At 43.3% G+C, this 16,503-nt stretch overlaps 1 protein-coding gene and 1 pseudogene across 2 annotated transcripts; one reads left to right on the forward strand and one right to left on the reverse strand.

Moving 5' to 3' along the window:
- The first annotated feature begins 1,897 nt into the window (after positions 1-1,897).
- Positions 1,898-6,902, forward strand: CRNN (cornulin). The gene is made up of 3 exons (XM_003259261.2): positions 1,898-1,947; positions 3,892-4,042; positions 5,202-6,902. Exons 2-3 carry the CDS (start codon positions 3,905-3,907, stop codon positions 6,549-6,551), a joined length of 1,488 nt encoding a protein of 495 aa, XP_003259309.1. The 5' UTR covers positions 1,898-1,947; positions 3,892-3,904; the 3' UTR covers positions 6,552-6,902.
- Positions 6,903-12,809: 5,907 nt separating this feature from the next.
- Positions 12,810-13,216, reverse strand: LOC100598976 (annotated as a pseudogene). Its single transcript, XR_004032657.1, has one exon. The product of XR_004032657.1 is annotated as a high mobility group nucleosome-binding domain-containing protein 3 pseudogene (transcript).
- Between the last annotated feature and the right edge of the window lie 3,287 nt (positions 13,217-16,503).

Below are 16,503 nucleotides of genomic sequence, written 5' to 3' on the forward strand. Positions count from 1 at the left end.
CCCTCTCTTGCTCCCAAAGGTTGGAGCCCCTACTCTGCTCTTCCCTGGCCAGTATGCCTACCCCACCTTCACCCCAGGACTGGAGCCAACCCATCCCAATGTAGACAGATCTCTCCAAACACAAAGCCTGCATCCTGCCCTCCTGCAGTCTGGAACTCCCTAGTGCTCTGTGCCCTGAGGGGAAGTGCTGGAGGCTGTGCTGTTGCTATGGGGCTGCCCTCAATACACCAGTCTCTTCAACCAAGGCCCTTACCATACCTTCCTATCCTGTTGTTCCTTTTCCTGTCTGTTGCATGCTGATCTATAAGTGAGGATGGTAAAGATGGCTTTCCCTTCCAGAGTCACTCAGGAAGCTATACAGTATATATTATCTGCAAAGTGCCACTCAAGAGCTCTCTTTGGGACTTGGCTTCTGAGCTCAGAAAACTTCCTCCTCAGGAATGGTTCTTCATGCACTGAGGATAAGTGTGATGCTCATAAAGTGCCAAAACTCAATGAGAGAAGAATAAATGGCTGCATGGTGCAACAGAGAGAACACGGGCCTGGAGTCTGAGGGGCCCTAGTCCAGCACCGTCTCTTCTTCACTGAGTGGCTACTTCTCTGAGGATTTCTCAGTGTTCTCATTTATGAATTGGGCTTAGCCATACCACCTCAGAGGATTGCTAGGGAGATCAAATAAGATGAGATGGTGATGAAAATGGAATAAAATCAAATGAAATGAAATGGCAATACCATTATCATTAACCTCTTGGGGACTTTCCCCTGGGATGGCCAGGCTATAGACTTCATGAGAGTTGAAACTGCTGTCATCATATTCAACACTGTATTCCTAGGGCCTTAGCCCTCTGCCTGAAATGGAGCAAGCTTTCCATAAATATTTGCTGATTAGCCGCCAGTTGAGTTTCCTGTGCTTGCAATGAGGAGTTTCCACATGATCATGGTAAGCCTTTTTTCTCACCAGCTACAAAATGCTACCTACCCATAGCATGGGGTGGGAAAGGTATTAACTTTTTTTGTTTTAATTAAAAATGACATCCAACTTTAAAGAGATGAAACTGGCTTTCTTGTGTCTCATACACTAGGTGTGAAAGGCACTTGCAAAACAAGAATTCAAAAAGTGTTCTAAGTAATAGCAGTTCTAAGTAACATCACCACAAAAACATGTGGGTGATGTTCTGAGAGGGCTCTCAGAGTGGCTACTTTGTAAAAGTTAACCTCAATAGATATATTCTTGAACATTTATATTAAAAAAGGAAAGAGTGGCCAGGCACGGTGGCTCACGCCTGTAATCCCAGCACTTTGGGAGGCAGAGGCAGGTGAATCACGAGGTCAGGAGTTCAAGACCAGCCTGTTCAACATGGTGAAACCCTGTCTGTACTAACAACACAAAAATTAACCAGGCATGGTGGCAGGCACCTGTAATCCCAGCTACTCAGGAGGCTGAGGCAGGGAATTGCTTGAACCTGGGAGGCGGAGGTTGCAGTGAGCCAAGATCGCACCACTGCACTCCATCCTGGGCCACAGAGCAGCACTCCATCTCAAAAAAAAAAAAAAAAAAAAAAAAAGGAAAGAGTCCCATAACTTTGTAGGCTCGTGGAGACAAAGAATGTTCTCCAGGACCCCAGCCTGTACCAAGCACTGCTGAGCCCATCACAATGGAAAGAAGCTTCCCTGTCAAGAGGACTCAGCTACAGAAGGCACCAAATGTGGTAGGAGGGGCCTATTAATTAGACCAAGGCAGTCACACATCAGCAGGTAAAACAGAGACAAGAGGAGGTGGGGCTGGGCTGGGCTGAATCTTGGATGAATCAAGCCTTCCCATAGGGCAGGATATCCTGTCTAAAACAAGAGCCTTGGTTAAAACCCCTATAAAAGGTTCTCATCACACTGATCTGGTACTCCTCACACCACTTAACAGCCACTTGTTTCATCCCACCTGGGCATTAGGTAAGTCCCCTCATAAGAAATCTCTTTCTCATTCTCAGTGTCTTGGTGATCTGAGCTCATAAAACTAGGGCAGTCAGGTATGGGCTATGCATCCTTCAGAGCTAGCCTGTGGGCATTGGGCAAACCAACGCTAACGTTGGGGAACATGCTCTCCTGAAGCAATCGGGCTTTCTCCTCCTCCCTGAGGCTGGCTTGGGAGCAGCTCCTCTCACTGGGAAACTGTGTGGGCAGCTGCTATGGGGCCACCCATGTGCCTTCCTGGATCAGCAAAGGTTTCTTGTTTCTAAGGCTCTGGAAGCTTCTTTGCAGTGCTGAGAGTCTGGGGGATCAGAATCAGTTCACTTACGCCAACCTAGACAATAAGATCAAACTGTGTCATGGATGAAGGGGCTTACATGATTCCCCTCTCCTACACCAGGATGATATTTAGGCAAAATATGTGTAGATTTATTCTAAGGAATCTAAAATGTAAGTAAAAGCTCATCTTATTATTTTATTATCTAAAGGTCAGTGGTTAAAGTCGGCTACATGTTTTAAAAAAAAGAAAGACATTTTTCATCTATGTTGAGGAAAAACATTCCCAGTTTTTTACCTTGATGAAAAGTTTGCCTGAAATTGTTGGTTACCAGGTCCTAGAAAAGGTTTCTCCTGAACAGCCCACCTTTTGCTATAACCTACTGAGTCCTCATGGCCACACTGATCTGCTTTTTCTAGAACTCAAGTCTCCTTCCTTCCTTTTTCTCTTTCTTCTCCTACCTATATCTGCCTCATCCCATCCTCTCTCTGGCTTTCCAGCTGCTGCAGGCTCCATCTCCCCTTGCATTTGAGACTTGTCATCTTTGATACCATCTCCTCCTTTGGGTCTCTCCAAGGCTTCTGCTTAACGAATCTTCAAGTCTCTTTTCCTTTTGTTCATGCAGCCAAACTCAGGCCTCACCTCAACCTGCCTCCAGATTTCTAGCTAATGAAAAAGAAAAGCTTTCCCTTTGACTAAGAACCAACTCATAGGTCACCAGAAACCTGGGCCTGATGGAGCCATGCGCCTGTTGGGCAAACTGACTTCTCTGATAAGTCCCAGGGCTGTGAAGGCCTCCCACCCAAAGAAGGTTCCCCCCTCCTGAGCATTCCCAGCAGGTGGTAGCCCAGTTTCTTCTCACTTTCCCAAAAAACAACAAGAAAGGAGGGATGTGTCCCTGGAATTTCTGCTTGGCTCCCATCCAAGACAGGGGTTGACTCACACATGTATTTACTTCCTCTTGGTGTTCCCAATGGGACCCTAACACCCTTGTGATAAACAAATAAATCTTGTCCACAGGGTACATCCTAGAAAGCCCATTGCATTTGGGTTTAGGAGAGATGGATTCTAGGATTTCTTGGCTCCTTAATAATTGTGTGGCCTAACTTCTCTGAGCCTGTTTCCTCACCTATTAAAAAAAAGTGGAAATAATAAGGATTAGAAGAGATGATGTACAGGAAAGTGCCTTGTGAGCAGTAAAGTGATTATATAGGTGTACAAAAATTATATGTTTGTATATGTGTATAACAGCATAATAATTATATTTAATAAGGAGCACTTAATATAAGCCAGGCATCTGCCAAGTGCTTTTTATGAATTATGTTTTTAAATCTTCACAATAATCCCATAGAGTACTAATATCACCTTCATTTACAATGAGTAAACTGAGGCATGGAGAGGCAAAGCAACTTGTCCCAGCTCACACCGTACTTAGGTGGTGGGGCCAGGGTTTAATCCTGACTCAGGACCCTGCCTCCATCCTGTGTGCTCCTCCTTCCCATACATAAGATGCATTACGTAGGAAAGGACAAAGGAAGACTAAAAACAGAGCTGAACGTGCAAGGAAAGACCTAGCAGCAGACGTGCTGTAAAGGAAACAGCTGAGGTTGATTACGGAGCCTCCAAAGGGGACTTTTCATCTTTTTCAGGTTGACTTCAAAGATGCCTCAGTTACTGCGAAACATTAATGGGATCATCGAGGCCTTCAGGCGCTACGCAAGGACAGAGGGCAACTGCACAGCACTCACCCGAGGGGAGCTGAAAAGACTCTTGGAGCAAGAGTTTGCCAATGTGATTGTGGTACGGCGTGCTGACCCGGGTGGAGAGGGGACATAGCAGGAGAGTGAAACCTTGTTTGCCTGCAGAGGCCTTGCCTGGGGAATTTGAGGAGGCAGCAGCTAAACCCAGGCCTGCCAGGACAGATGGCAGCTGTGCAGGCAGAAAAAAAGAAGGTGAAAGAACCAGAGATGGTCATGGGAGTTGGCAAGTCCTGCCTTTTTAGATTAAAACCTTGGTTTTAATTCATTCTAACTTAAAGACAAGGTAAAAGGGCTCTAAAAGGACAACTCAGAGATGAGCAGAGCCTTGGAATATTTCAGAATGAAAATAATTGCTGCTTTCTGCTGCCTCTTAAATTTGATACAGTAAATATTTCCCACGTCTATCTGAAATGTAATCATCCATTCATAGACATTCATTAGAAGCATAGCTCTGGGCTTGCACAAAGCAGTTACTCAAAAATATTAGCAGACAGATCACATCAGAAATGAAATTTTGAAGAGCAGGTTGTTAATAGCTAGGGGGAGACTTTGGAGCCTCATCCCACCCCACCTGGCAAACCAGAACCAAGGCCTTGATGCACTTTCCTGTCTTTGGTTTGCATCTAAAGCAACTGGGATGATGATGGCCTTAGGGACAAGGATGTATGGGCACGGAAGGATGCTGCATCCACATGCTCAGGGCAGCCCTGCAGGCCCAATCCATCCCTCCCTCTTTATCATGGGAAAACATCTGGGCCTCAATGAGGAGCACACAGAATTCCCATGGGGCTGTGTTCCCAACCTGCTGCTCTTTGTGCTGGGCCTGCTGAAGAGACTAAGGCCTCAGTGCCAGGGGCAAGGTGCCAAGGGCAGCCCAGACAGTCAACCTGAGAGCCCAAACAGTTGCATTGTGAATTCAATACTTTATTAACTCTTCAATAAATCTTTATCTAATTTTCCTGTAGCCCAGAAATTGTGCCAAATAGAGGCTACCAAACAAAAAATGCTCTCTACACTTGAGGGAGAGAGACAGGACTAAAAAAAAAAAAAAATAAAGGCAATTAAGTCTTGCTGCTGCTGTAGCCATATGGGTGTGGAATGTGCGGTCTGAGGCAGGGGAAGCTGGCGGCAGAGTGGAAGGGGCCTGCCCATGTCCTCCTCAGGGTAGGGATGCTGACTCCACCTCATCTTCTCCTCAGAAACCCCACGATCCAGCAACTGTGGATGAGGTCCTGTGTCTGCTGGATGAAGACCACACAGGGACTGTGGAATTCAAGGAATTCCTGGTCTTGGTGTTTAAAGTTGCCCAGGCCTGTTTCAAGACACTGAGCGAGAGTCCTGAGGGAGCCTGCGGCTCTCAAGAGTCTGGAAGCCTTCACTCTGGGGCCTCGCAGGAGCTGGGCGAAGGACAGAGAAGTGGCACTGAAGTGGGAAGGGCGGGGAAAGGGCAGCATTATGAGGGGAGCAGCCACAGACAGAGCCAGCAGGATTCCAGAGGGCAGAACAGGCCTGGGGCTCAGACCCAGGGTCAGGCCACTGGCTCTGCATGGGTCAGCAGCTATGACAAGCAAGCTGAGTCCCAGAGCCAGGAAAGAACAAGCCCGCAGATACAACTCTCTGGGCACACAGAGCAGACCCAGAAAGCTGGAGAAGGCAAGAGGAATCAGACAACAGAGGTGAGGCCAGAGAGACAGCCACAGACCAGGGAACAGGACAGAGCCCACCAGACAGGTGAGACTGTGACTGGATCTGGAACTCAGACCCAGGCAGGTGCCACCCAGACTGTGGAGCACGACAGCAGCCACCAGACAGGAAGAACCAGCATGCAGACACAGGAGGCCACCAATGACCAGAACAGAGGGACTGAGATCCACGGTCAAGGCAGGAGCCAGACCAGCCAGGCTGTGACAGGAGGACATGCTCAGATACAGGCAGGGACACACACCCAGACACCCACCCAGACCATGGAGCAGGACAGCAGCCACCAGACAGGAAGCACCAGCACCCAGACACAGGAATCCACCAATGACCAGAACAGAGGGACTGAGAACCACGGTCAAGGCAGGAGCGAGACCAGCCAGGCTATGACAGGAGGACATGCTCAGATACAGGCAGGGTCACACACCCAGACTGTGGAGCAGGACAGAAGCCAAACTGTAAGCCACGGAGGGGCTAGAGAACAGGGACAGACCCAGACGCAGCCAGACAGTGGTCAAAAACGGACACAAGTGAGCAACCCTGAGGCAGGAGAGACAGTACCGGGAGGACAGGCCCAGACTGGGGCAAGCACTGAGTCAGGAAGTCAGGAGTGGAGCAGCACTCACCCAAGGCGCTGTGTGACAGAAGGGCAGGGAGACAGACAGCCCACAGTGGTTGGTGAGGAATGGGTTGATGACCACTCAAAGGAGACAATGATCCTCAGGCTGGACCAGGGCAACTTGCATACCAGTGTTTCCTCAGCACAGGGCCAGGATGCAGCCCAGCCAGAAGAGAAGCGAGGCATCACAGCTAGGGAGCTGTATTCCTACTTGAGAAGCAACAAGCCATGACTTCCCCGACTCCAATGTCCAGTACTGGAAGAAGACAGCTGGAGACAGGTTGGCTTGTCCTGCATGGCCAATCCAGTGGGTGCATCCCTGGACATCAGCTCTTTATTATGCAGCTTCCCTTTTAGGTCTTTATCAATGAGATCATTTCTGCAAGGAGCTTTCTATCCTAAACTCTTCTCTCTTACCTGCTTTGCGGTGCAGACCCTCTCAGGAGCAGGAAGACGCAGAGCAAGTCACCCCTTTGTACTGAATTGTCCTCACCTTGTGGGGGGTTTCAGGACTATTTTTATCTCTGACATCTCTATATTGCCCCATCTACCCTAATGCATCAATAAAACCTTAAGCAACTGGCCTCTGTGTCTCATTCAACCACCTTCTATTGATATTACAGGCCAAAGGCTGTAGAGTTATGAGATGATGAACTCATAACTACCTTTGACATAGCCCCTACCTTTGAAGAGCAACTAGTTGAGAAAATATTATATGTGATTCCTGCTATACATCATACTTAATACTTGGCAGAGATGGACCAGCAAAGGTTTCATACAAAAGGCGCTTTCTTTATGATGGCCCTGAAAGGACAATTAGTATTTAGATAGGCAAAATTCTTCTTGGTCTTTCACTACCTCTCGTTCTATAGTGTTAAACCTCTATTCACCTGTAATGTCACACAGGAAAGCTGATTTAAGATTACCAAGAAATGGAAGAAGGCCCCCAGTGGCTGTGTAGGGAAAGAGCAAGAAAGCTTATGTTACCAGGTACTGAGCCAGGGGCCAGAATTTTGTGCTTCCCTTCCTACCTCCCCATCAGTGTCAGCTCTGACCTCTCATGATGTCTCACCCACCAGATATAAACCATGTTATGGGGTAGAGACTATCAATTCTGGTTTATTATAAGAGTGACCAGAAGAACAGTTTTTAAAATAAAGATTTATAGGGACGGGCACAGTGGCTCATGCCTGTAATCCCTGCACTTTGGGAGGCCTAGGTGGGCGGATCACCTGAGGCCAGGAGTTCAAGACCAGCCTGGCCAACAAGGTGAAACCCCATCTCTACTAAAAATACAAAAATTAGCCCAGCATGGTGGCACATGCCTGTAATCCCAGTTACTCAGGAGGTTGAGGCAGGAGAATCGCTTGAACCCAGGAGGCAGAGGTTGTAGTGAGCCGAGATTGTACCATTGCACTCCAGCCTGGGCAACAGAGCAAGACTCCATCTCAAAAAAAATAAAAAATGTATAAACCTAACCCTACAGATGCTGGTTCTAAGGTTTGGAGCCAATTAATATTGTTTAGAAATTTCTTGGGGGTCTTGTGCTTTTGTCCGTACAGAAGACTAGATAATCTGAAAGATTTCCCAAGACAAAATAACTAGATCCTGCGTAAAGCATTTTTTTCACTGTGTTATTGGTTTACAGGAAGTAAGGGAAATCGCTAAGGAAAAAACAAAATGTGGAATAAACAACAACCAAACAAAAACATGTAGACTAAATAACAACCTCCAAAGACGTCCGGGACTTCATCTTGGAAACCTGTGAATATGCCACTTTATATGGCAAAAAGGGACTTCACAGATGTGATTAAGTTAGGAATCTTGAGATGGTGGGGAGTTATTCTGGATTATCTGGGTGAGTCCAATGTAATCACAAGGTTCCTTACAAGAGTGAGACAAGAGGATCAAAGTCAGTAAAAGGAAGTGTGGTGATGAAACCAGCGGCTGTAGCCATGTGCTATGAGCCAAAGAATGTGTGGAGAATAGAATCTGGAAATGCAAGACATTTTCCTCTAGAGCCTTCAGAAGTAACATAGCCCTTCTGCCACCTCAATTTTAGACTCCTGACCTTCAGGGCTGTAAGAGAATAAAATTTTGTCATTTTAAGGCATTAAGTTTATAGTAAACTGTTACAGTAGTGATAGAAAACTAATACACCAAGCAAAAACCTAGCGCTGGAGCCAGAGTAGTAAAGGGTAAATGTGTGAAAGACAAGGTTGTTCTTCTGAGGACAAATTGATTTTGTATTGATTCACACTGGCTTATAAGCATAAAGGCCAAAGAAAAACAGCAAAGAAAATGCAAAGACTCAGGGAATATTGCTCCCATAAGCCCTTTCTGGGGAATCTCCTAGAGAATCAGCGCACATACATACACACTAAACCCAGAATCATAGAACTCTTTGGCATACAATCTGATGATGCACATTTAAATATATTCCACTGTAGAACTAAGACTACATAATGTGGATAAATGTGACAGAATAGCATTTCATGTTATATGCACTGAAAATTTAAATACAATACAGCTAGCACAAAAAGAAGGGAGAAAGAGAAAGCATACAGAAAGTAGAATGAGCTCCCTGATTGTCTTAATATAAGCATATGCTTACATGGAGAAACTGGGAGTGAAAGGATATCACTTCACATTAGATACTGAGAAAGGAAGAAGGAGGGTAAGGTGAAAATTTCCAGAAAATTCCATTATTACTTAGAGTAGGGAGTGAATATGCCATTTATTAAAGGGAAGGGAGAATACAGAATACATATTACATAAAGATGTACTATAAGATAACAACACAAATACGAACCTTCCTCAACACCAAAAGACATTCTAGAAAAAAGCAAATAACACAGACAACAGAGTGGATGATGTTATTTATGTAAAAGATATATATTTTCATAAATAGGACATAAAAGAGTGTGATAGACTGAGGTCAAACATATTTATAACAATAACGTCAAGAGCTTAACTCACTACTAGACGAACAAGTTGCATATTAGCTCTATACAAGTCTACGCTCCTTACAAGAGGTATGCAAATCAAAGAGAGAAAACAATTTGTAAACAGGGTGGTTGAGTTAATATGTATCAGGAAAATGCAGGTTAAAACAAAATTTAGAAATCAGGAGTCATGATCTTGATGCCAGATTAGATCAAAAGGCATTAAATAAGACTAAGAAGGATGCTTTAAAATGCCAAATGCTATAATTTCACAATGAAGATATAACAGTTTTTAATATCTATGCATTCAATAATGTAGCACAACTCTGATGACACAGAAACTATAAGAGATACAAGGAAAAACTTAAAATAACATAGTAATAATAGGGCACTTTAATCATCTCTCTCAGCTCAAGACAGTAAGTGTAGAGAAGAAACAGTACATTCAATAAGATACAAAGAACTCTACAGACATATAGTCCAGCAATGTATTAACATAACAAGAAAAAACTATACCTTCTACACATGAAATATCCAATATCAGGTCACAAAGAAAACTTCAATGCATTATTCAAAAATAGAAACAGGCCCAGGTGTGGTGGCTCACGCCAGTAATCCCAGCACTTTGGGAGGCTGAGGCGGGCAGATTGCTTGAGCTCAGGAGTTCAAGCCCAGCCTGCGCAACATAATGAGATCCCATTTCAACAAAAAGAAAATTACAAAAATTAGCTGGGCATTATGGCACATGCCTGTAGTCCCAGATACTCAGGAGGCTAAGGAAAGAAGATCACTTGAGCCCAGGAGGCAGAGGTTGCAGTGAGCTGAGATTGTGCCATTGCATTCCAGCCCAGGTGACAGACGGAGACCCTGTCTCAATAATAATAATAATAATAATAATAGAATTATTTCTTTCTTTTTCTTTTCCTTTTCTTCCTTTCTTTCTTTTTTTCTTGCTTGCTTGCTTGCTTTCTTGCTTTCTTGCCTCTCTCTCGCTCTCTCTTTTTCTCTCTCTCTCTTTCTTTTCTTTTTGAGACAGGGTCTCATTCTGTCACCCAGGCTGGAGTGCAGTGGCTGATCTCAGCTCACTGCTGCCTCCAGCTCCAGGTTCAAGCAATTCTCCTGCCTCAGCCTCCCGAGTAGCTGGGATTACAGGCCCTTGCCACCACACCTGGCTAATTTTTGTATTTTTTGTAGAGAGGGGGTTTTCCCGTGTTTCCCAGGCTGGTCTGAAACTCCTGAGCTCAAATGATCTGCCCTCCTGAGCCTCCCAAAGTGCTGAGACTAAAGGCGTGAACCATTGCCCCTGGCCACAAATAGCATTCTTAAAGGAACACGTAATAGTGATGGATTTTGCCAAATCTGTGTTGTTGTTGTTGTTTTTGGAAATTAGCAAACACACACATTATTTTAAAACTGTTGAATAAAAGGAACTGAATATAAAATGAAACTGCAGAATTTTTAGAAAATGATAATTAAGCTAGACATATAAGGATCTGTAGAACACAGCTACATGAATTCCCCATAAAAATTAATAAAAGTATAAGTTCACAACTAAAATAGAAAAGCAGTCAACAAGTGAATAAGTACATAAATGAATACGTAATCCTTTTTTTTTTTTTTTTAGGAATCAACAAGTAGAAAAACCAACGTAATTTTGAAAAGAGTGAAAAAGGTGGGGTAAGAAGGCACAAACACACAAAATAAGAAATAAGAATGGGCAAAAGATACAAACAGATAGCTCACAAAAAATACAAATGATGCTTAAATATATGAAAAGATGCTAAAGCTTGTTTGTAATACTAGAAACATAAACCAAAACTATACTAGTTTGAGATACCATTCTCACTATCAGCTTGACAAAAATCTACAAGTTTGAGAATAGATGATGATGAGGGAGAAGCAGGCATTTTCACACCTTCTGGTGGGAATGCAAAATGAGCCTCAATGGAGAGAAATTTGGTACAATTCAGCAGTACTACATGTGCCTGTTTTGTTCCTGCTGTTTCTCTGGTGTCTGAAGTAGTGCCTAGCATTCAATAATTATTTGTTAAAGGAATTGAATATCCTAATCTTTCCTGACACATACATAAATTAACATAATCCCTACACAGACATGTGATTGTGGAAACGTAGACATAATCAAGCTCATAGCAAATAAGAAAATGGAGTTTCTTTAGTGTTGTCAAAAGTTATGCAGTTAGAAAGAAAGAGGCAGAGATAGGACTAAACCCATGTCCTCGGACTCTCAACTCAGTGTCAGGTCAAACCTCACAGACAAGAAAGGGCACCAGATTGTATGAAGATCCATCGAAAGGGGCTGGGGAGGAAGCCATAGAAAGTGGTCCTTCCACTTGTCACCTCCAGCCTTAACAGGAAGTCTGGCCATGAAAATATGGAGAAGACACCATCTCAGCATCCATGTTCCTAGGACCTTGCAAGAATAGGAAGGTTATGAGCGACCATTCCTTTCAACAGTTAGGGTTTGGCAGATGTGTCTATGACTCAAGAAGCATGTTCTCTCAAAGTAGTTCAGAGCCCAGAGGCCTAAGAGCGGGGCCCTAAACCCCTGTGACCACAAGGCATTCATGTAACATTCAAGGCAACTAGGCTGCTCTATTTCAGGCCCACCCCCTCCATCTCCTTATTGGCCATCCTTGACTTTTAAAGTTTGCACATAGAGGCTTCTTTCAAAAAATGTGCATGTTATTTTAGACAAGAGGGAAAATTTGTGGAAAATACAGAGACTTGATGGAATGAAGTATGTTTACACTTTCTGAGACAGACTCTATTTTGTTCAAAGAATAGCGTAATCATCCTTCCAAATCATATCAAACGCATTAAAATGTACACACAGACCACTTAAATACAATTTTTGCTGACGATTTTTTGAAAAAAGTTTTATAGTTTTGTTTTTGGAATTAGGACATAAGTTGTACATTTGCCTCATTTTAGCTATGACTTCTTTGCAACTACAGAGCACATTTTTGAAAAAATATATATATTAAAATTGTTTAACAAGGAAGAATTTTTTATTAATACTAAATTTTAACAATAAATGAGATTCACAAAGCTTTATCTCTAGACATTTAAATTTAAATGTTTATAGATTTCCATTGCACATTTATTTTGGAGCTGACACACAGGTATACCTATGGAAAGACATCTGTATTTTAAATATTTTAAACCTCAAATTGTCAGTAGGTGGCCATAACTATCCATGTTTTATTAAAATCACATAAAACCTAGGTACAAAAGCACCACTGATTATTGCTCTAGAAAAACTGCATGAAAAACTCAAATATGCACAGTAAAAACACCACAGTATACACACGACTAAATTTTAAAGAAAGTGCATGGAACGCTGAATCAATCTTACACACAGCTTCCAATATTAAACTGATAGTTATTTTACTTGAGGATGATGGAAATGTCCAAAAAGCATGATTATGACAGGGTAAAATGTCCATCCTTAACATATTTTTGTATGCCAACTTTTAAAAGTTGACCTAAGAGATACATAAAATTAACCTGTTTTTCATGACAATTTATTCTCCCTAGTTATCTACAGATTCAGTTTTCTGTGCCTCTTCAGCTTTAGTTTCATCATTTTCAGATGGTGCAGTACCTTCCTTTCCAGCTTCCTACTTTTCCTTTCTTCTCTTTAGCACCTCTGCTAACCTTTGCTCCAGGTTCTTTCTTAGCAGATGTTTTTCTTGGTTTGGGTCCAGGTTTTGGTGGAGGAGGTTTTGCTGACAATCTGGGAGACCATCTTGTGGGCTCCTGTTTAGTTACTTTGGAGCCATCTTTGCCCTCTGTATTCTCTGGAGACTTTCTCTTCTGCATAGTGGCTATGTCGGTGCAGCAAAAAGTAAAGCAACGGGCTGGAACTGCTGGCGCCGCCTCTGGATGCTGCCTCTGCCGCTGCAGCTGCTCACGCACAGGGCATGGCATAGCCCCTATCTATTTATTTTTGATTCAAATATTTTTGTTGGCTCTTGCAGAGCTTGTAAGTCCCAGTCACATTGGATTGGTCACAGTGTGTAAAATGGCCCTGTCCTCAGGGACACTCAGGGCTGAAGCCTCACTTCAAAGGCCCAGAAAATCTCTTTCACCAGGTAGCTTCCCAGTCTGCATAGATGGCAAGTATACTGTGCTGCTGTCCCCTGGTGGCAGTTACAACTAATACCTTTAAAGGAGCTCCGGTAGTAAATGTGATTTTGCTGGAATAGGAAGGAAGGTTTCATCAGACGTGGGAACGGGCTCAGTGGTGTGGTCTTGGGCACAGCAGCACCCAGAGTAAGTGGCCCTGAACCCTCAGTAGTGAAGCTACCAGTAGTGAGAGCAGCCCCAGGCTGCCCTGAGCCTTGGGGCTGAGTGTGTGTGTGTGTTTGCGTGTGCGTGAGTGTGTGTGTGTGTTTAAGGAGTGCCCTTCATGGAGCCACTCCTACTGGCAACTGTCTTCCAGCAACTATACATCTACATCATTTCCAGGGCCTTGGCACATTGTGTGAGGATGTCCTGATTATCCCACCTGGGAAAGCACATTTCTGGAGCAGTCCCTACAGAGAAGGCAGGGAGGTCAACATCCTGTGGCTCTCCCTCCTCAAGGCAGAAAGTGATGGTCTGTGCACTTCTCCTAGGAGCCCTGAGACCAAGGCTTTGCCCCTAGGGTCTGCATGAGTGATGAGAGGCTTACAGATCCACAAGGCCCAGTTCTTTTAGAGGGGATGAGGGTGAGGGTGTGGGCCTGTTGGAACAGACAAGGCTAAACTTTCTTTTTTTATTATTATTATACTTTAGGTTTTAGGGTACATGTGCACAATGTGCAGGTTTGTTACATATGTATCCATGTGCCGTGTTGGTTTGCTGCACCCACTAACTCGTCATTTAGCATTAGGTATATCTCCTAATGCTGTCCCTCCCCCTCCCCCCACCCCACAACAGTCCCCGGAGTGTGATGTTCCCCTTCCTGTGTCCATGAGTTCTCACTGTTCAATTTCCACCTATGAGTGAGAACATGCGGTGTTTGGTTTTTTGTCCTTGCGATAGTTTACTGAGAATGATAGATTTCCAGTTTCATCCATGTCCCTACAAAGGACATGAACTCATCATTTTTTATGGCTACATAGTACTCCATGGTGTATATGTGCCACATTTTCTTAATCCAGTCTATCATCATTGGACATTTGGGTTGGTTCCAACTCTTTGCTATTGTGAATAGTGCCACAACAAACATACGTGTGCATGTGTCTTTATAGCAGCATGATTTATAGTTCCTTGGGTATATACCCAGTAATGGGATGGCTGGGTCAAATGGTATTTCTAGTTCTAGATCCCTGAGGAATTGCCACAGTGACTTCCACAATGGTTGAACTAGTTTACAGTCCCACCAACAGTGTAAAAGTGTTCCTATTTCTCCACGTCCTCTCCTGCACCTGTTGTTTCCTGACTTTTTAATGATGGCCATTCTAACTGGTGTGAGATGGTATCTCATTGTGGTTTTGATTTGCATTTCTCTGATGGCCAGGGATGATGTGCATTTTTTCATGTGTTTTTTGGCTGCATAAATGTCTTCTTTTGAGAAGTGTCTGTTCATGTCCTTTGCCCACTTTTTGATGGGGTTGTTTGTTTTTTTCTTGTAAATGTGTTTGAGTTCATTGTAGATTCTGGATATTAGCCCTTTGTCAGATGAGTAGGTTGCAAAAGTTTTCTCCGATTCTGTAGGTTGCCTGCTCACTCTGATGGTAGTTTCTTTTGCTGTGCAGAAGCTCTTTAGTTTAATTAGATCCCATTTGTCAATTTTGGCTTTTGTTGCCATTGCTTTTGGTGTTTTAGACATGAAGTCCTTGCCCATGCCTATGTCCTGAATGGTATTGCCTAGGTTTTCTTCTAGGGTTTTTTATGGTTTTAGGTCTAACATGTAAGTCTTTAAACCGTCTTGAATTAATTTTTGTATAAGGTGTAAGGAAAGGATCCAGTTTCAGCTTTCTACATATGGCTAGCCAGTTTTCCCAGCACCATTTATTAAATAGGGAATCCTTTCCCCATTGCTTGTTTTTGTCAGGTTTGTCAAAGATCAGATAGTTATAGATATGCGGCATCATTTCTGAGGGCTCTGTTCTGTTCCATTGATCTATGTCTCTGTTCTGGTACCAGTACCATGCTGTTTTGGTTACTGTAGCCTTGTAGTATAGTTCAAAGTCAGGTAGCGTGATGCCTCCAGCTTTGTTCTTTTGGCTTAGGATTGACTTGGCGATGTGGGCTCTTTTTTGGTTCCATATGAACTTTAAAGTAGTTTTTTCCAATTCTGTGAAGAAAGTCATTGGTAGCTTGATGGGGATGGCATTGAATCTATAAATTATCTTGGGCAGTGTGGCCATTTTCACGATATTGATTCTTCCAACCCATGAGCATGGAATGTTCTTCCATTTCTTTGTATCCTCTTTTATTTCATTGAGCAGTGGTTTGTAGTTCTCCTTGAAGAGGTCCTTCACATCCCTTGTAAGTTGGATTCCTAGGTATTTCATTCTCTTTGAAGCAATTGTGAATGGGAGTTCACTCATGATTTGGCTCTCTGTTTGTCTGTGATTGGTGTACAAGAATGCTTGTGATTTCTGTACATTGATTTTGTATCCTGAGACTTTGCTGAAGTTGCTAATCAGCTTAAGGAGATTTTGGGCTGAGATGATGGGGTTTGCTAGATATACAATCATGTCATCTGCAGACAGGGACAATTTGACTTCCTCTTTTCCTAATTGAATACCCTTTATTTCCTTCTCCTGCCTGATTGCCCTGGCCAGAACTTCCAGCACTATGTTGAATAGGAGTGGTGAGAGAGGGCATCCCTGTCTTGTGCCAGTTTTCAAAGGGAATGCTTCCAGTTTTTGCCCATTCAGTATGATATTGGCTGTGGGTTTGTCATAGATAGCTCTTATTATTTCGAGATATGTCCCATCAATACCTAATTTATTGAGAGTTTTTAGCATGAAGAGTTGTTGAATTTTGTCAAAGGCCTTTTCTGCATCTATTGAGATAATCATGTGGTTTTTGTCTTTGGTTCTGTTTATATGCTGGATTACATTTATTGATTTGCATATGTTGAAACAGCCTTGCATCCCAGGGATGAAACCCACTTGATCATGGTGTATAAACTTTTTGATATGCTGCTGGATTCGGTTTGCCAGTATTTTATTGAGGATTTTTGCATCAATGTTCATCAAGGATATTGGTCTGAAAGTC

The sequence above is a fragment of the Nomascus leucogenys genome, chromosome 12, assembly GCF_006542625.1.
Source record: "Nomascus leucogenys isolate Asia chromosome 12, Asia_NLE_v1, whole genome shotgun sequence".
Lineage (NCBI taxonomy): Eukaryota > Metazoa > Chordata > Mammalia > Primates > Hylobatidae > Nomascus > Nomascus leucogenys.

Bases quoted from the DNA above. Each gene is read 5' to 3' on its own strand.
- CRNN (XM_003259261.2), top strand. From the start codon at position 3,905: ATGCCTCAGTTACTGCGAAACATTAATGGGATCATCGAGGCCTTCAGG. The intron at 4,043-5,201 runs GTACGGCGTGCT...TCTTCTCCTCAG, and splicing joins AGTTTGCCAATGTGATTGTG to AAACCCCACGATCCAGCAAC.